The sequence below is a fragment of the Clupea harengus genome, chromosome 11 (assembly GCF_900700415.2).
Source record: "Clupea harengus chromosome 11, Ch_v2.0.2, whole genome shotgun sequence".
Classification (NCBI taxonomy): Eukaryota; Metazoa; Chordata; class Actinopteri; order Clupeiformes; family Clupeidae; genus Clupea; species Clupea harengus.
The window spans coordinates 12,210,793-12,231,362 of NC_045162.1; the positions used below are offsets into that span (position 1 = coordinate 12,210,793).

A 20,570-nucleotide genomic window follows, 5' to 3' on the forward strand; every position below is an offset into this window, starting at 1 on the left:
ATGACATGAGGTCCGTTGTATTAAGATGCTAAATTCTGCACTACACTTTACAAGAAAAATATTACTTTGATATTAAGAGAAGTTAAGATAATAATGTCTTGATTTAGACTAAGATTAAGATAATAGTTGTGGGACATAGCAAATACTCTTGGTAAATAATAACACCAACTGTCACTCTTAACAGTGAACAATTAGGGAACAGACTGTAAGTACTGTGATGGAATTATGTCAGTGGAAAGAGAAGACAGGATACAACCTTATAGGAGTGGAGTGAGTACACTTTTGAGTGAACGTCTTCCTGATGACACAGTATAGAGACCTAGAGAGCTGTCACCTGTCTGTGGGCCTCCTACTCCATGTGCTACCAAGTATCAGAAGCTGTTTCAGTCCCCATACGTAAGAGGACAGGCTCTACTTCAGCGGACACAGTGATGACGCCTATGAAAGCCAAACTGTGCACAGTAATGAGAGAAGTGTGGCGAGAAAAAGCGGGCAGTGTGTTTTTCACGCCAACCACATAAAAATCCAACGGCCATGCTCCGAGTCCAAGCATATGGAATGTGACAGATGGAAATCCATGTTAATTCTGGTCATCCACGCAGTCTTATTTAGCATTTTGTCTCCCTCATACTCAATTGCTCTCTCAGAGCTTAAAATAGAAACACAAACAGCCTAATCCAGCATTTACAGTAATAACTCAGATTGCAATTTGTCAGCTCTTATCCTCGTGCTAAATGGACAGAAAAGGCTTGAAAATGTGTGTTTGTGTGAGTGCGGGAGTCTGTGTTACAGACGACGATTTCCAGGTTTAGCCATGTTCTTAATGCCTCGTATTACTAATTCCACTTTGTGCTGAATTCAATTTAATTAGATTTGTGAGGCACTCTTTTACAAATTACAGCTGAAGCCGCTTTTTGGGAATTCTGCCCTCCCAGATTGGCCCGTGGCAGGGTGCTAGGCGAAACTCATCGCTAAAAGGAAGAGATTCTCCTCAGAGACAAAGAGCCCGGGTCAAAGGGGCAGCCCATCTGCCTGTGTTGTCTGAAAGCTTAAAGGATAGATTTGGGGAGCAAGTTAATAAGGGGAGAAAGGAACAGATATTTCAGCTCGTGAGCACGAGTAGGCGGGAGGACTGGAACAGAGCAGGGCACAGCTGGAGCAGAGCAGACTGACGGGGCCGCTCCTCTAGACCAGCGAGAGGCAGCACCCACAGCACATGAGTGGGGCTCAGGAGTCAGGCAGTCCCGTTGAGCTGCACTGTCCTGCCCTCAGTTTGAATTGGTCAACAGTAACATAGTCCATAGGTGCAGCTGTCTTTGGAGCTCCAAGACCGAAGTGAAAAGGCAGCCAGCTAAAGGAGTTATGAACCAGGCCAGGATGAGAGAGCATATAAGTGGTTATGTAGGCTTTATGAACCAGGCCAGGATGAGAGAGCATATAAGTGATAATAAAGGCTTTATGAACTGGCATGGGGGATTTGTGTTGCTTGGTCTGACTTTATTCTGTATGACATTTTCAAGAAACCTAACAAATTGTCCATTTAGGGCCAGCTAGGGCCCAGATTACATGGGCATCCAATGGTCTAGTTTTTTTTTGGCGTAGCACTATAGGTGCTTAAAGAGATGCATGGGGTGATGATTCCTTAGGGGAACCTCCGTCTGGTATAGGTGCAGGACACAACTGCACATTGACTTCATGCTCCCATGTAGTTTAATATTGCACTGGCAAATTATACCAGAGCATTAAGTCAACATTGCTTCCAGCAACTGTTTTCACCTCTCAGTCATATTCAGCTTCAGCCCTGCACAACACCCAGGTTTGTCATGGTGTGGTATGGGTTTGACAAAAAAATATTCAGCCTTCCTCAGTCTTCAGTGTTTTTTTTTTTTTTTTTTTTTTTTTTAACAAACCTGTCTTTTGAGGAATAATTGAGGTGGTGGCTTTATTTACAGTCTGGAAACAAAAATCCTAAAATTCCAAAATCCAATTCGGATTTCCTAGACGGAAGTCCGCCTTTAGATACACTACTAAGATCTTTGACGTCAAGGAAACCCTCGCCGACTCCAAGTCCTTAATATAGGCTATACTAACCACAGTGCAAGCCAACGGTTAAAGCACATTACTGACACACACACACACACACACACACACACAGATAGAGAGGGAGAGAGAGAGTAGGCGTTGTGAGGATTATCATGGCAAAAATCTGGATCACTGAAACGCTTGAACAGTCGTGGTTGACACACGGCGAGGGAACTTTAGAGGTGTCCTGAACTCCTGCAGACCTACCTGGAGTGGATTTTTTTTTAACTGCACAATTTTATAGAATGAGGTCCTATTCAAGACATGCATTACTGTGAAAGCGTAGTTCTGCCATACTTTGTAAATTGTTAGGATTTCATTTCAATTAATTTAGACCCCGAAAAGTTAGTTTTTCCCGACATGACTTTGCTAGCTAATATGCGGCGACACAGTCTACGCATGCAACAGCAGTTGCACCGGTGGAGTATCTGCGTACCGGATGGAAGTCACTTGCTGGGAGATGGCCTAATGGGATGCGAAGACGACGTTACGCGTGTAGGAACAGACGAAGACGAGAAGTACAGAAAGCGCTGGAGTTCAATATCCACCGACTCTGGTATCTCGTCAGAGTCATCAAGCACTCCGGCTTTCACCGTGGTGATGTTTGGCGACCCGGGCGTGGGAAAGACTGCTCTCGCAGGCATTTTTGCCGGTGCGACGGACAGTCTTGATATTGACAGTGAGATGTTTGTTGGTGAGTTTGCTAGTGTTTGAACTTTACAGATCAGTAAGTGAAAGATTTTTTTCTCGAGACTGACTATACTTTGTACACGTGTAGTAGGCCTTATTTGTTCTTAACTAATTTTGATCGTGGTAAAAAAAAAAGAGTGTTAAAGACATGTGTATTTTGTTTACAGAAGAGGTGTGTGAGAGAACGGTACTAGTTGATGGAGAAAGTGCTACAGTGACACTGGTGGACTCGTGCAATTCTCTGGTAAGCATCCATCTACTAAATATCCCCACTTTGAAGCACACTGAAAAATAATGGCATGCGTAACTTGCTCAAAATGAATTACTATTGCATAAAAATGGGAAACGTAAGTCACACACAAGCTCGGATCCTTACATACACAGACATGTTGAAACTCAACTTTAAATAATAATAAAAGTGTGTTTCTGTGTGTTTGTGTGATGCAGGGAGAAGCCAGGTCTCGGGTCTCCTCTGTGGATGCATTCCTGTTGGTGTACTCCATCACAGACCGTGCCTCTTTTGAGCGCGCAGCTGAGTTGCGCATCCAGATCCGACAGACACATGCCCATGCCAACACACCCATCATCCTTGTCGGCAACAAGTGTGACCTGGTCCGGTGCAGGGAGGTGCCCATCAGTCGTAAGTATGAGTGTGTGTGTGTGTGTGTGTGCTTGTTTGTCTCTAACATAATATATGACATTGTAGTTTGTAGTGTTATTGTAGTCTTATCCCACCCCCACACCCCAAGTCTGTGTTACATTAACACACATTACATTGCTCATTCACATTGCACTCCTGTTTTGCATCTTGCACTCTACTTTCCACTTTACTTTTTTATATTCATTGTTTATATATTTGTATCGTATATATTGTGTTTTTTGGTTCTTATGTGTAGTACTTTTCTTATGTGTAGTACTTATTTGTGTTTTTATGTTTTATGTTATGTGTAGTACTTATTGTGTTTGTATGTTTTTATGAAAACCTACTTGGCAATAAATCCAATTCTGATTCTGATTCTGATTCTAGTTCAATGCCCCTTGCTAATCTGCTGTTGTTTGTGTCTTTTTTGTATCTGTGTGTGTGTATCTATGTGTGTATGTGCAGAGGCGCGTGTGTGTGCCGTGGTGTTTGACTGTAAACTGGTGGAGACGTCTGCCCTCATGCAACACAATGTCTGGCTTCTGTTTGACGGCGTCGTCAGGCAACTGCGCCTCCATGGAAACAGCAGCGAGGGCTCCTCCCACCGGAAGGGGAGTGTTCCGCAGCGAGCCAAACACTTCATACACACTCTCGCCGCCAAAAGGAATACCCGCGCAGCATACACACTCAAGTCCAAATCCTGTCATGACCTGTCTGTCCTCTAGACCCTTTGGATTTATCGTTGTGTGTAAATGTGTGTGTGTGTGTCTGTGTGTGTGTCTGTGTGTGTGTCTGTATATGTGTGTGTGTGTGAGTGTGTGTGTGTGTGTGTGTAAAATTATGTGTGGCCCCAGTGTGTGTGTCTGTATGTGTGTATGTGGGTGTGTTTGTGTGTGTGCATGTGTGTGTGTAAAATCACGTGTGGCCCCAGTGTGTGTATGTGGGTGCATGGTGTCTCAGAGACTGCTGCATTAGTGATAGGATAACCACCTGTCTTGAGTTTTCATGACAGAGTGACCTTTGGACTTCCTAAAGCTGTCCTTTGAGGGTAGGGTACAGTATGTGTCTGTGTGAATGGTATTTTTATAAAGTTGTATTTTTATCTAAAACGCATCCTTTTTATATTTGTTTTGTCCCATTGTTTTGGTTCATAGAGCTATTACCATCTGAAATAAAATATTGTTTTCCTCACCCGTTGTGTCAGAATTTATATGTAATTGCATGTGTGGTTGTGTGTCTGCTTAAGCCTGTGTGTCGTTGTATGTCTGATATTATGTGTAAAGTATCTATTAGAGTATTGTCTCGGAGTAATCACAGATAAGTGGAAATCTATTTTCTAGTAAGACTAAGACAAACACCTTATCTACTGACAAATTTAGGTAAATCCCGGGCTCAGACATTAGACAGGATAATATTCTGATCTGTTCCACTGCAGGCAACATATTAGAACTAACTTTTACAACATTAACACAACATATTAGAAACTAACTTTTACACTTACCATAGATAATCAGTAAACTCTAAAAAGACTTTGCTGGCCTTTTTAATCAATATAAATTGTTCAATAGAACTTCCTGTGATTAAACTGTGGCTGTGTGGCCACTTTGTAATCCCATGGGTATGCAGGTAGTGAGCATATGTGTGTGAGTCTGTTGGGATCAAAGTGTAAAGTCTCACAAGTCTCACAAGATTTCTCAAGAGTTACAAGGCTACAGAGCCTTCCTTTCACTGCCTGTGCATCAGGTAGCACTTTTTCATGTAAAAAAATATACCATCCACACATATATGTATGCCTGATGCTGATATACAGTGTATGCCTGGCACTGGTGTGTGTGTGTGCGTGTGTGTGTGTGTGTGTGTGTGTGTGTGTGTGTGTGTGTGTGTGTGTGTGTGTGTGTGTGTGTCGGCTGGACGTGAGCACACCCCTGTAATATTCCATTCTACCACTCATCCCCTCCTACACACACACACACACACACACACACACACACACGCACACACAGGGCAGTTCTGTAGATAATCATTAGGTTCTATAAAACAGTTAAAGGTTGACAGGTAGAGGAGGGACAGAGTCTCAGTTGCTTCAACGACAGGAGAGTAGAAGGTATGTTTCTCATTGTATTAGCCTCGATTATTCCTTTTTCTTTTTTAAATCTGTCTCTGTTCTCATCATTCCTCCTTTCCGTTGCTTAAACTGTCTTTTTTTATACTTGTGTGCTTGTATGTGCCTGGAAGAGTTCTGAGGACTTCATTGACTTTGAGACTGTAGGGCGTGGGCTTCCTCTTCATTTATTTTGCTTGCATTGTAAAACGGTTCATACACTGATTATACACGGATACTTCATATGCTTACATTCGATATAACATGAGTAAATCTGCTATACCCATACATGGGCGGTTAACTTAGGCAAGTCTTAACAATCTTTGGAGGTCATTTGGTTGCATGTGTTTTTACTTGTTTTTCTGTCTGTCTGAGTGTGATTGTGTGTTCATGTGTGCAAGTGAGCAGACACTTGTGCAAAAGGTTGAGATCATTTGTGTGTGTGTGTGAGTGTGTGTGTGTGTGTGTGTGTGTGTGTGTGTGTGTGTGTGTGTGTGCATTTGAGGCCTTCAGCGGCCTTATGTCCCAGCCACAGCTGTTAGATTTCACCTTGTGAAGCATGGGCCTGTCGAAGGTTAAATGACCACGCAATGAATCCCATTCAACTGGTCTGCCCTCAATATAGTGCACTGGAAGAGAAAGTGAACAGAACGGAGCGAAGTAGGATCTGAAGGGAGAGAATAAGAAAGAGAGAGAGGTCTGGCATGCTCTCTCTCACTGTAGGGTGTGGGCTTCCTCTTCATTTATTTTACTTGCATTGTAAAACGTCTCATATACTGATTCTACACGGATACTTCATATGCTTACATTCGATATAACATGAGTAAATCTGCTATACCCATACATGGGCGGTTAACATAGGCAAGTCTTAACAATCTTTGGAGGTCATTTGGTTGCATGTGTTTTTACTTGTTTTTCTGTATGTAGGTCTGTCTGAGTGTGATTGAGTGTTCATGTGTGTAAGTTAGCAGACACTTGTGCAAAAGGTTGAGATAATTTGTGTGTGTGTGTGTGTGTGTGTGTGTGTGTGTGTGTGTGTGTGTGTGTGTGTGTGTGTGTGTGTGTGTGCATTTGAGGCCTTCAGCGGCCTCAGGTCCTAGCCACAGCTGTTAGATTTCACCTTGTGAAGCATGGGCCTGTTGAAGGTTAAATGACCACGCAATCAGTCCCCTTCAACTGGTTTGCCCTCAATATAGTGCACTGGAAGAGAAAGTGAACAGAACAGAGTAAAGTAGGATCTGAAGGGAGAGTGAAGGAAATAGAGAGAGAGAGAGAGGTCTGGCATGCTCTCTCAGACGGAAGAAGGTTATTCATGGGCAGAAGAAGACAAGGTGACATTGACACACCAATGACCACTTCTTCTTCTTCTTTCTGTTTAAGTGTTTTAGTGAAAACCTGTCCATGTCCATGTTAATATCAGCAGATTAAGAAAAATCTGAAGGTTTTAGGGTTTTCTTTCAATCAAACACAAGGTTTAGACATATTGGGTACCTGCTCACAACAGGTCTGTATCCATATATGCTTTTCAGATAGGCTTGCATGGTGTTAGCACGGGGAACAAAGTCTTTACAAGGAATTTAAACCCTCTGTGAATGAGTGAGTGAGCACTTTTTTACGAAAACCCTTGAGAGTTGGATCGTAATCTATGAGAGTGAGTGTGTGTGTGTGTGTGTGTGTGTGTGTGTGTGTGTGTGTGTGTGTGTGAGAGAGTATATATGTTACTCTAGATACAATTTTAACATAATCTGATTACTTCAGAAGACTGCAGTGTTGTCCCAGGTATTCCTGATTTAATGGTCATTTAAAGTTTTTTTTAGGATTATCAGGAGTGGAATAATTTCCACACACATCATGGATTATGAACAAAAAAAAATTGTGCTTAATGGTATATCACAACTGGAACACTTGGCAGCACACAGACACACACACACACTACTACTACTACTACTACTACTACTACTACTACTACTACTACTACTACTACTGCTACTACTGTGTGTCACCTCCTCTGGCTAGTACTGTTCTATACTTAATCTTGACCCTGTGTCCTTTCTGTGAAATGTGTATGTCAGTAGTTTCTGCAGACACAAAAAGGTTACCGACACACCATTGGTTGAACTGGTTTCGTTTCAAAGTCTCAGATCAGATATTACAGCCTGTACATGAAGCAATAATTAACTCTCTCTCTCTCACACACACTTGCTCTCTCTCTTTCTCTCTCTCCCTCTCTCTCTTTCTCTCCCTCTCTCTCTTTCTCTTTCTCTCTCTCTATCTCTCTCGCCCACTCACTCTGTCTGTCTCTCTCAGGTGTGGACATTTAAAATGATGAAACATCTACTGCTGCTAACAGTCCTCCTTAGCTCTGTGAGTTTGTTTGTGTTTCTTCGTTTGTTTTGTATGAAACTATGTGTGTAAATGTACTTTAAATAATGGGTCTGCAAGAATTTGTCTGGGTCAATTATCATATATCATGCTTCAGTCTGACTTGTGGCCAGTTGCTTGTTATGATTTCACGGGAAGTTAGTCGTCCACTGTAATAAAAAGATTTTATATCCCCTTTTTACATAATTAACATTTAATTCACTTGTGGAAACACAAACAAAAATCATGAAGTTCTGCACAGGCAATACTGGTAACTTCAACAATTTAAGTTTTAAAGCAACATTATGCAGGTATCTCTAAGATGTGTTTTTAGACAGCTAGTATTTATTCCAAACTCCAAATTGATTTTGATGTTATATCATTAGGGAGATAAACATGCCCATCATTCATTCCTATCCATAGGGTTGTAAGCCCTTCAACAATTTACATTATGAAATATTACAATTAGCAAGCTAGCTAGCAGTGCCAACTGTTCTGTTGTTGGTGTTTGCAAGGAAAGCGTGTTAGCTTTTAGCTTGTGAGCTAGTTTTAGACACAAACTCCCTAATGTCTCTTCAGGGTGGCACACAAAATACATGATATCCTATGTTGCTATATAGGGTCATTGTAAGAAATATCTATGGTGTTATGCACGTCTGCCATTTGTGGTGTTCTTTGTTACATCATCTCATATGTGACTCCCTGTGACTCCATCATGTGCCACAGGCTCATGGGATAACTCTGGAGGACCTAAAGGGGCCGCTGGAAAACAAGGAATTACACGTTCCTGAAGCTACCGCAGTTCCCTATCCCATACACCAGGTCTGTGATTTGACAATAGGACAGTTCACTGGATAATAGGACAGTACACTGGATAATAGGACAGTTCTCTGTGTGTTTTAAAGGTGTGTGATTTGCGTGTGTTGGTACAGTTTGTGTCAGCAGAAGCTGGTGTGACTGGATACAGAGTAATCGAGGAGCTTCCGGGAATCAGCATATCTGCAGAGGGTTGGCTCTATCTCAGTGAGCCCCTGACCTGGTCCGTAGAGGACACACTCTCGCTTCAGGTGAGTGAACATTCAAACACAAATACACAGGACAAGAACACAAGAGGAGCAGAAGATTTGGCAGAAGCCAGGCATTCTAGGTTTAAAAAAAGATCATCTCTCTCATCAACAGTTGTTTGTAAAACATAACCTACAGTAGCGCATCTTAAATTATTTAATTAATTCATTACATTACATTAAATGACCGAAAATGACATCACATTACATTAAATGTTTCAAGTAGGCCTATGAGCTATAGTTAATTTATAGTTAATTTCTCATATTTCATCAGCCTATGGCCACACCTCTATCAGTGCTCGTCATGAAAGGGGTGACCAATAGACAAACGTTTCTGATTTCTGAATATGATTGCAGACTATTACAATTTTTTACAATCATTTTCACACTCATTTTAATACCATGTACCCTTCTTCAGAACTCTTCACACAGTGGGATTTACAGACACACACCTCAGCACATCAGTTAACCTTTGGTGCAAAATGCACTACGACTAACAGACTTCATACTTCATTGTGTCACCCAAAAGTGACTCATGCTGCCACAACTATAGCATATGCTCTCTCCCATTAAACTACTTCATCATTCAATGTACATTGAACTAAAAAACACAGACAAGTGGTTGAAGTGATTGAAGCGGTCATTGAATGAATTTGGTATCTAAGCCACGAAAAAGTATCCACAGTTAAGTTCACATAGTCTACTGATATGGTGAATGTGTTAAGTGTTTTGAAAAGGTGTACATGGTATTGAGACAAGTGTGAAAATGGCTGTAAAAACCCTTACCGCGTAGTCCTAAGGCATGTTTATTTTAGTTGCCTGACAACAAAAGTAGCGGGGTTCACTCGTTTAAAATGGTAAAAACCAAAAATAAATTTTGAATTAGAAAAAACTGCTCTGCAAAAACAACACTAAGTCACAGGGCAGAGGAGTAAGTGCTTGAGCACCACCTGGGGTCAAAGGTCAGAGGAGTAAGTGCATGAGCACCACCTGGGGTCTACTTGTGCACATGCCTGGCTGAGGCTCACCTATTGGCCAATCACAACTTACCTTAATGAGACGTTTGTATTTAGTGACTGATTGTTGATCAGTTGGATGGATGATTGATTATGCCTGACCAACACAAAATTGCAACACAGTTCTGTCAATATGTTGTAATCTCAAACTGAAAGCCATTACTTGTGACGACTGGTCTTTAGTTTTAGAGTGATTAGGTGTGATTGGTTGAATTTGGCTAAAAGCTGATGTTTCACCCTAATAATCTAATATAACTGTGTGATCTTATTTTTTATACTTATGTCAATGAATGTGTGTGTGTGATTGTGTGTGTTTGTGTGTTTGTGTGTTTGTGTGTGTGTGTGTGTGTGTGTGTGTGTTTGTGTGTGTTTGTGTGTTTGTGTGTGTGTGCGTGTGTGTGTTTGTGATAGATTGAGGCTCTTGCAGATGATGTGACCGTAGATGGACCATACCATATAGTCCTGAAAGTTGTGGACATAAATAACAATGCACCCACCTTTGACCAAACTCTGTACACAGGAGAGGTGATGGAGCATAAACCAGCAGGTACACACAGACACACACACAGAGACACACACAGACACGCACACATACACACACACACACACAGACACGCACATAATACCACAGACATTGTGCTTTAGTAACCAGTAATTCTGAATTCTGAGTCCATTGTATCTTCATTATATTTTATGGAATTCATGCTGAGTGATTGTGTGTGTGTGTGTGTGTGTGTGTGTGTGTGTGTGTGTGTGTGTGTGTGTGTGTGTGTTTGTGTGTTTGTGTGTGTGCAGGCGTGCCAATTGTACGCGTGCTTGCGTCAGATACTGATGACCCCAATACTGCCAATGCTGCCCTGAGGTACAGCATTGACAAAGAGATTCCAGGCACACTGGACACGTCCCTGTTCCAGATTGACCCACAGACAGGGGAAATCTCCACCACTGAAGATGGTAAGCCTGGCACATGTGGAGGTGTCTCCGTGTTCATCCCACACTACACCATAGATAATCATACACCATAGATATCTGCATGTATTCTGAGTTTGTTGGGGCAAATGTAGCACAGTAGTGCAATTTTCAAGTCGATATTGCAATTCCATATTACGGCTGTCAGTAATTGGCTTAATACCTGTGTGTGTGTGTGTGTGTGTGTGTGTGTAGGTGCCAGGCTTCTTAAGGCACGTGCAGGGTTGATTTACAGTCGGGGTGAACAACGTGGCAGCCGTGAAGTATTGGAGAAGAAGTTTAATGACTACTGTGCACCAAACGATATTCCATATGAGGAAAACCCTTTCTTTACCTGTGTTCTTAGAAGAGGTTGGTACAAGCACATTCTCTCTGTGTCTCTCTGTTTTCCTTTTCTTAGGCAGAGCCTTTAAGGCCAGCCATATGAAGGCACACCATTCAAGTGCTCACTCCAGATTGCAAACATGATCTCTAGTGCGTTTGCTGCAATTAAAAAAAAACTGGGATTAAGAGTGCAAGAGTGTGCTTATGAGACTGCAAGTGAGAGAGGGTGGGATAAACGTGCCATGGGCCATATTAAGGTCCTCTCTAAAGCTGCACGTTCCGTCTATGAGATAAAGATTACAAGTAAGCCAAGCAAGGGAGAGCCCACGGCACACATTCTGTCACATGAAGCAAATAGCAGCAGAGCAGAGGAGCTTGAACACAAATGTAGAGGGAGGAAAATACTTACATAAGAGGAGAGACAGACAATATTATAGAGGAGAAAACCTTATCTGTGTACCTTTACTGAAAAGACAGGTATTCATCTTTTCTTGAAGGTGACTTTTGTACATGCAGCGACCAGTTAGTCTGGGCTGTTTTTTTCTATCATCTTAATGCTGCTCATGAACAGGGCTGTGAGTGACATGTTATACAGAGATTAGCTAGATGGCATCCATTTCGTTATTGTGGCTGATGAGGATTGGATTTATATCCGGAGAGATGATTAGACATTGACCCGTACAGTCATGCTAGTGGCTGTGGGACCGAACTCCAAGGACTTGACCCCTGAACACGCACACCATCTGGGCAGGCTGCTGCTCCGTCACGCTCCCCCGTCCTGACTGCTGTTGAACCTCACATGGCAGAGGGGCAGATAGGATTTAGCTGCCATCTTTCAGCCATGATGAAATGATGAATTTGCTTGCCATGGTGTATTTTTGTATGGTGGACACCATTATAAAGAATACATCTATATAATAAAGAGTACATCTATACGAGTAAAAAGTAACCCGTGTCAGTGCTGGGGACACTCCCAATCTCAAACACATAGAGGACAAATTTGACATATGATGAAAATAAAAATGAATCACATATTCAAACAGAAATGCATCAAACGTTTTTGGCAAACAAGGCAAATATGTTTAATGTAGAAGACGTGACTTAACTATTTACATCATTTTCATGAAATGTTTACGTGTTTATTCATGTGCAGAGTCTCGGCGAGTAGATGCTACGGTCGACCCCGACTACACCTTGATTGTGAGAGCACAGGATATGGATGGAGCCCAGAATGCTCTGAGTGGCACCACACGGGTTCACATTGCCATCAATCAAAACCTGTGGGTGAACCCTGGACCGGTCACTATCAGAGAGAATGTGAAAGGAGAATACCCCATGCTTATTACCACGGTTAGTCACTACGTCATCTGTTGCCATAAATCCTTAAATAAATAATTATTGTTGTGTAATACAGTAATACTGTAAGACATTCTAATTCATTATAAGGAATAATCAATCTATCAATAATCAATACTAACCCTGATCATGGTCTCTCATATCTGAGCATACTTTAATGAAGGTTTTTTATTAATAGTCCACAACTGTATGTGTGTGTGTGTGTGTGTGTGTGTGTGTATGGGTGTCTGTTTCTCTCTGTTTGTCTGTCTGTCTGTCTGTCTGTGTCTGTCTTGGCTGTCTGTCGGTTGCAGGTGACATCGAATGACCCGAATGCGATATACAGTTTGGTTCAGAAGGAGAGACTGAACTTTCCCTTCAGTATAAATGCTGAAGGACAGATTTATGTTACAGAGGGACTGGACCGTGAGGAGAAAGACATGGTAATCACAACAGCATTTACAACACATAGACACACCCCTACACACATACACACACACACCCCTACACACATACACACACCCCTACCCACATACACACACTCCTACCCACATACACCCCTACATACATATACGGGCCATTCTACCGAATTGGTGCAAAGTCAGGTTGGAAATATTTTGAAAATTTGTATGTTTTATTCCCAAAACTTTGTCCATATATATATTGTACCATATCTAAAGTACACATATCTAGTAAATGAACTGTCAATTTTTATATTGTATTTTCAGAATGTGTTGGAATGTTTTTCCTCTCCCAAAAATTGTCACTACCGAAACATAGTAATAAACTATAGGGAAAACGTATTATTATTAACCTGTTCAGATTGTGTTTCCTTCCCTTCTCTGAAGAGTATTTTTACAAATATTTCTTGAAGGTTTTCACAATGAAATCAATAAAAATGAAATTTTTACCAAATTTCAAAGTTCAATTTATTCAAGTCATCAAAATCTAAGTGCAATATTTCTTTGTAAAATGCAAAATACTGATCATATTGATTCCAGAGTTGATGATTGATGAAATTGAACATACATTAAACCAATCAGTATCATAACATTTTAGTTGATAACTCAATATACTTTATTTTTTACAAAACATCCAGTGTTTCGGTAGTGACAGCACTGTTTCGGTAGTGACCACAGTATTTTGTTTGCAAGGTTGTATCATATTTCCTCAACCTTATTGCTTAATCTTAACTCATACCATGCTTTAGGTTGGGAATATTAAAAACACAAATGTTTTGTGCTTTTGCTGTCTTTTCCTCCATGATTTTCTGACCTTCTTTTGCTCCCTGTTGGATAAATCACTGATACATTTCAACTTTCCTTCTTCCTTTCGTTTCTTATTTCTTTCTCTTTCCTTCCTTAAATATTCTTGGTGTTTCACTGGGTCATCCCTCACTCTTTGTTGGTATTCTCTCAGCCTCTCTGCTCCACTTTTTCCTTTTGGCATTTTGGTGTCTTATGATTCTTTCTCTCCTGAACAATTTCAGATAGAAATCAGCATTATCTACATCTTTACCATTTAGTCGACATAACACATTTATTTCAAAATGATGTGATTGAACTAATTACTATTCCATTTTGTCACTACCAAAACGATCATGTCACTACCGAAACTTTACCATATGTTTTGGTAGTAACTGTTTCGGTAGTGACTGTTTCGGTAGTGACAATTCTAGCTAAATTTGAGCATAAATAAATAATTCTAGCAAGCACATGGCTAGCAAACAAATCTTTGTAGAGGTGTACACACAAACAAACATAATACTTTGCATAAAACCCCAAAAAGTTTACTTAATTGAAGAAAAAAAGGTGTTCGGTAGTGACAATTCTTAAGGTTACACACTGATTTTCAGACTTTGGAACACATTTATATCAAAAGTATGGGATCTAGCTACTTACCAATCTGCCATGAGGGACAGGGATGCAGTATCACTGCCTGGTTATAAATGCAGGGGTGTGGCTAAAAAACAGGCTCAGCCAATGGACTAAAACTCCTGTGTTTCGGTAGTGACATGAAAACTATAGACATGATTTTTTGAGTATAGTTTTTTTGTTGTTATTAAACCCACAATAAATCTAAATCTTCCAAGTTCCGTTTAAACTTAATCGTAAAGGTCTTTGAAATTACATCATTGAAAAAAATAAAAAAAATCTAAAAAGTGTTATTTACAGACATTGAAATTTAGATGCCAGGGTTAGGGACAGCTACTTCCCAATAGAAAGTACCATATAAACGATGATTTTGTATATATTTAGCTTATCCCTATCTCAATGAATGTCTTGGGTTCAAATAGACCATAACATATTCTTAGTAAATATCTATGTCTATGTCAAGTTTTTATTGTTGTGGGACCACACTTTGCACCAATTCGGTAGAATGGCCCATACACACCCCTACACACACACACACACACACACACCCCTACACACATACACCCCTACACGAACACACCCCTACCCACACACACACACCCCTACCCACACACACACACCCCTACACGAACACACACCCCTACACGAACACACACCCCTACACACATACACACACTCCTACACACACACACCCCTACACATATACACACACCCCTGTGTGTGTGTGTGTGTGTGTTTGTGCGCCCCCATATGGAGAAGTAAAAGTCTGATATGCATGTATCATTATGACAGATGGTGTGTGCTTTGTGTGTAATGTGTTTATGAAGGAGCATAAACGGTGTGTGTGTGTGTGTGTGTGTGTGTGTGGTGTGTGTGTGTGTGTGTGTGTGTGTGTGTGTGTGTGGTGTGTGTGTGTGTGTGTGTGTGTGTGGTGTGTGTGTGTGTGTGTGTGTGTGTGTGTGTGTGTGTGTGTGTGTGTGTGTGTGTAGTATGTGTTAGTGGTGTTGGCTAAGGACGAGCAGGGTGTGGAAGTTGACGAACCCATGGAGATTCATGTAACAGTAACAGACGAGAATGACAACGCTCCTGAGTGTGGCGTGTCCGAGTTTGAAGTGCAAGAGAACGAGGTCCTGGGTAAGAACAGCAAACACTCTCACTTACAAATGACACATGCCAACAGTCCGGTGATAGCTGTAACCATGCGTGTGTGCTTTTGTTTCTTAGGAAGTGTGGTGGGTAATTTGATGGCTCATGATGCTGATGACGAGAACTCAGCCAATGCCTTGCTGGCCTACAAGCTGCTGACACAGAACCCCCCAACAGCCAACATGTTCTCTGTTGACGAGTACAGTGGGGCCATTAGTGTGTCCAAAAGCGGATTCCGGCGGTCGGTCACCCCTCAATACACCCTCACCATCTCTATCAGCGACGGAGGAACACCAGGTACACACACAGATTCATGAAATCTTACCCAGTGTACACTCACACACCTGGGTCCACACACACACAGTAAGTTACATAGGACCAACACACACATGCACAGACACACACACAGGGTTGGTTGGGGGGAAGAGAGACAAAAAGAAATAAAGGATCATTTTTTCTTTGATTGAAAGTAGTCACACACACTAACATAGTTCAGACTCTTTCATCTGGTCTGTCCTTGTAAAATTCTTCCAGTTACAAGTCTTAAATTGCAATTCTCTGTTTGACCAGCTAAGACTACAGAGTGCCAAGTCATTGTGAAGGTCATTGACATCAATAATGAGCTCCCCATCTTTGAGAAAAACAATGTAAGTGCTTCTAACCTTTTAGTACATTGCAGCCTTGTCTTGAGGCTACATTTTGACACACTGATGTTGATTATTGATGTAAATGTAACAGCTATGAATGAGTAGCAAGTATTAAATTAATAAAATAAGATTTTATTCTTCAATTAATATATACACAGCAAATTGATGAAAGCATTTGTGAAAAGTTGTGATGGTTATGTACATAGCTGTCTCTTCTGGTTGTTGGGAGTACAAAATTTATATTTGTCGCAACATGAGTCTCCTCTGAAAGAATGAGGCTGAGTGTGTGTGATTGTAGTATTCAAGTAGTATTCTGTAGTATTCAAGTATTCGAGTTCATGTAGTATTCAAGTATGTGTGTTTAGTTCCTGTGCTCTTGCCTACATGCCTTTCTCTGGAGTAGTATGGGAAGGTTGGCGTGCCAGAGAATGCCCAGCCTGGCACTTCGCTGCTGACCATAAAGGCAACAGACGCTGATGACCCCGGCTCGGGGAGTTCCAAGGTGCTGTACGAGATTGCTGCTGGTGACCCTAATGAAGTCTTTACCATCAAAGCAGATGAAACCACAGGAGAGGGAATACTCTCCATCGCCAAGGTAACGGGCATATATGACTGAGAGGCTCACTGAGGGTCCATATTTAGTAGGTTTATTATATGTTTATCATATGTGTACTTTATGTCCAGAGTACTTATATGTTATGATATGTCATGTTATGTTATGTTATATTATGTTATGTGTGCGGTTTCTTGTCTTAAAAATTTCAGTGCCCAGTCTGACTCCTCTTGCTTGGTCCCTCTCCTCTAGCCTCTGGACTATGAAGAGCAGTCCACCTACGAGCTCCAGATTCATGCTCGGAATCCTGAGCCCCTGATGGCAGGGCTACAATATGGCGTGGAGTCTACAGCAGTTGTCACAGTGGATGTGGTCGACGTGAATGAGCCACCTCAGTTTGACAAGGACTTCCTGACTGTGACTGTCCCGGAGAACCTGACAGTGGGAGCCACGGTGCTGAACATCAAGGCCAATGACCCAGAGGGGAAGGAGATTGTGTAAGAACTATCATTAATCATAATACAAACAATGAATAATAAATTCCATCAAACACACATATACAACACATATACATGTGTGTGTTTGTGTGTTTGTATGTGTGCGCACCTTTTGAGTATATGACGACTTCATGTGTTTGTGTGAAACAGATTTAAGATGGAGGGAGATGAGAGAGGCTGGCTGGAGCTTGACTCGGCCACAGGGGAGCTGAAGACCAAGAAAGCCCTGAACTATGAGGAGGTTCAGCAGCTAACCGTGAAGGTCATCGCCTATGAAAAGGGTACGCCACGCAAACTCTCATCTGCTTCTCCCACTCTGCTGTCCTCTGCTCCTCTCAGTCTGCTTCACCTGCTCACACATCTGTCTCTGTCTACTTCACCTGTCCCAGTCATCTCCTACTCCACTGTGTTCTGCTCCTTTGTGTAGAGCTTGTTTAGGGTTAGGTTCAGGTTCAGGTTCAGATTCAGATTCAGATTCAGATTCAGATTCAGATTCAGATTCAGATTCAGATTCAAATTCAGCTTAGCCAAAGATGAAATCAGATTCCTGGCCATTATATGATCTTATTTGATATTATAGTTCATCCAGAATGTTACTAGGTTATATGTTTTTTTTATTATTAAGTGTGTATTTGTGACATGCTTGGTGTCGGTTACATGCAGAGAGTGTGTTTAGTGTGTGTGATTGCTGAGAGTGTGTTTAGTGTGTGTGATTGCTGAGAGTGTGTTTAGTGTGTGTGATTTCCGTGTCCTTTGGCTATGGCAGATGCTCCAGAGATGCAGACAGAGAGGGAGGTAGCCATCTATCTACTGGACGTGAACGATAATACGCCCCGACTGATAACGATGGAGCACACCATCTGCGTCAAGGACCACAAGAAGCCGGTGCTCCTGCAGGCTGAGGACGGAGACGCAGAGCCCTTTGGTCCTCCCTTCACTTTCAGCATTGGCAGCAAGAACCAGCGCTCCCCCAACTGGGAGATCAGTCCCAAGGACGGTGAGGGCCTGGGTTTACGCTGGACTCCACACGACTGGAGACCTCTGTCAGCACAACTTGTTAACAGGATCACAGAGATGAAGTTCAGCAGAATATCAGAAGAATATCTTTAGCCAAACCTGATTCTGAGCCAAACCTTTCCCTCCTTAATAGTAATCCAAACTAATATCCCACTTCATCATCCAATTAGACCTGCATCCAAGTACTTCCTGCCCAAGTTTGTCTTTCACCCGAGGCTGGTGAATTTAGTATGTGATGTATTATGGCCGTCTCTCTGCATGGCTCTCTCTCTTTCTGACATATGGTCTGTCTGTGATGTTTCTTAGACACCTCTGCCTGGCTGACTCTCAAGAAGGTGCCTTCCTCCGAGCAGGTTTTCGGCGTGCCCATAAACATCAAAGACAACGCTGGTCTGGGGATTACACACAAGTTTAATGGTGAGCATACACATGCAGAGACACACAGACACACACACACACACACATGCACACATAAACACTGTGTCTACACAAGGAAAAACTATGAACAACTACATTCACAGCAGCGTACTGCCTTTGTGTTCTGTTTGACATGTGTTTCTCCTTCTCTCCATCCTCGACAGTGCATGTGTGCAACTGTACAGAGTTTGGGTACTGTTACCGTGAGCCCAAAGCTCAAGCTGGTGTATTAGGTTTGGGGAGCACCATTGGTATCCTGGGAGGAGTCCTTGGCTTCATCAGTAAGGAAAACAAACAAAATACTTCATATTTGTTACATGGCACAAGAGCCATACATGGAAAACATTGCTACTGATGCATTTTCAAACATTCAACCGTTCCGCCATTTGTATGTCATTAACACAATATTTGTTTTCACAGTAATCGTCTTTGTTATTGTCATCAAAAAATCTAAGAAGAAGCCAAAAACCACAGAGGGTGAAGAGGGAGACGCCATGATGTAGACACAGAGAGAGAACCTTGAGAGGAGATGTGTTATTCCTGATTTATTTCAACACAAAACTTGTCATGTACTTACGTTATGAAGAAACAAAGCCAACATTGGTTGGCCATATTGGCTAAATTGCAGGCAGAGTTTGCGCATTAAGCTCTTTTTACAGCCAGAGCATGCGTAGTAAACAGAGAATTTGGATAAATAGTTTTTTTTACAGTTGAGCTTAACTGGCTGTTGTGTAGTTCCCTCTTGAAATAAAGTCCCAATACTTTTTCTTTATTCCTTTCTAGAGCCGTATTTGAACTAAGTGTCCAAATGTCCATACTTTTTGTTCCTGCACAATATCCCAAGCATTTATACAAAGGTTTTGCAGCTCTTGTCTTATGGACCATATTGCACATCAATTTCATGGTTAAAGGACTGCTGAGAAATATGTTTCACTGTTGTTATCTGGTCGTATAGAGAGGAAATGAGCAAAGAGACCGTGTTTGTGTTGAGGTTATCAGATTTCCCCTTGACTGAGTTGACTGACAATCAGCAGCTTAAGAGAACAACTGCATGTGGAATGACTCTGTGACATTTGTGATGTGCCATTATGGCCTCTGACTGCTAATGCTGGACCCTGTAGTTGTCATACCTTATACTCTGCTCAAAAAGTAAATTTGCTTCAGTCCGATTCATCATAGTCATCATTCAAGTCATCATACTATTTCCGTGTGTATATCTGTATTATAGATTAGTAGATTCTCACAATTGATTGACCTATTGATTTAATGTTGTTTAACGGTTTGACATATTTTCATGTCTATGGAATAAATGGACCATTCATCAGATTCAGCATAGAAATGTTCATGTTCCTCAACTTTAAAATTCCCACAAATGTTTGCTGCTTCTTGTTAATATTAGCCAGGGCTAATCTATTATTAAAAAATGTCAGTATCGTCCTACACATTGAATAAATAAAAGTGCCTTATAAATCCCATAATTTTAATACAACTAATAATACCTTGTCATGTGTACCTGTTATAGTAGCCAATGCATCCTATAAAATCAAATTAGAATGGATTTAGTACTTTTTGTGTAGATGTTGAAATGGATTAAAAGCGGTCCCAGTTTAGGAAACGTTAATTTCTCAAAGTCATGTTTACTGAATGATGTCCGTTTGTATAGGCTTGCTGCAGCCAGAATCTGATTTCAGACACTGTTTCCGAAAAAAAAACATCTAAAAGGATGCTCACCTCTAAAAACCTCTCGAAACATGATAATCACAGGTAAAAACATAGCAAAAGAAAGGGGATGTTCTGATAAGAATCAAACTGATAACTTTGACTTTGACATTATTTT

The 20,570-nt window shown here is 41.4% G+C and overlaps 2 protein-coding genes across 2 annotated transcripts; both read left to right on the forward strand.

The window, feature by feature from the left end:
- The first annotated feature begins 1,893 nt into the window (after positions 1 to 1,893).
- Positions 1,894 to 4,231, forward strand: gem (GTP binding protein overexpressed in skeletal muscle). Its single transcript, XM_031576256.2, has 4 exons — positions 1,894 to 2,776; positions 2,940 to 3,016; positions 3,220 to 3,412; positions 3,878 to 4,231. The coding sequence occupies exons 1-4, from the start codon at positions 2,443 to 2,445 to the stop codon at positions 4,135 to 4,137; spliced, it is 864 nt and encodes a 287-aa protein (XP_031432116.1). The 5' UTR covers positions 1,894 to 2,442; the 3' UTR covers positions 4,138 to 4,231.
- Positions 4,232 to 5,434: 1,203 nt separating this feature from the next.
- cdh17 (cadherin 17, LI cadherin (liver-intestine)) lies at positions 5,435 to 20,059 on the forward strand. The gene is made up of 19 exons (XM_012824787.3): positions 5,435 to 5,516; positions 7,821 to 7,877; positions 8,601 to 8,696; positions 8,807 to 8,941; positions 10,366 to 10,501; positions 10,750 to 10,908; positions 11,119 to 11,274; positions 12,401 to 12,597; positions 12,897 to 13,025; positions 15,446 to 15,590; positions 15,681 to 15,899; positions 16,173 to 16,249; positions 16,653 to 16,844; positions 17,055 to 17,299; positions 17,450 to 17,580; positions 18,066 to 18,296; positions 18,623 to 18,733; positions 18,898 to 19,014; positions 19,154 to 20,059. Exons 2-19 carry the CDS (start codon positions 7,836 to 7,838, stop codon positions 19,234 to 19,236), a joined length of 2,601 nt encoding a protein of 866 aa, XP_012680241.2. The 5' UTR covers positions 5,435 to 5,516; positions 7,821 to 7,835; the 3' UTR covers positions 19,237 to 20,059.
- Positions 20,060 to 20,570: the final 511 nt, after the last annotated feature.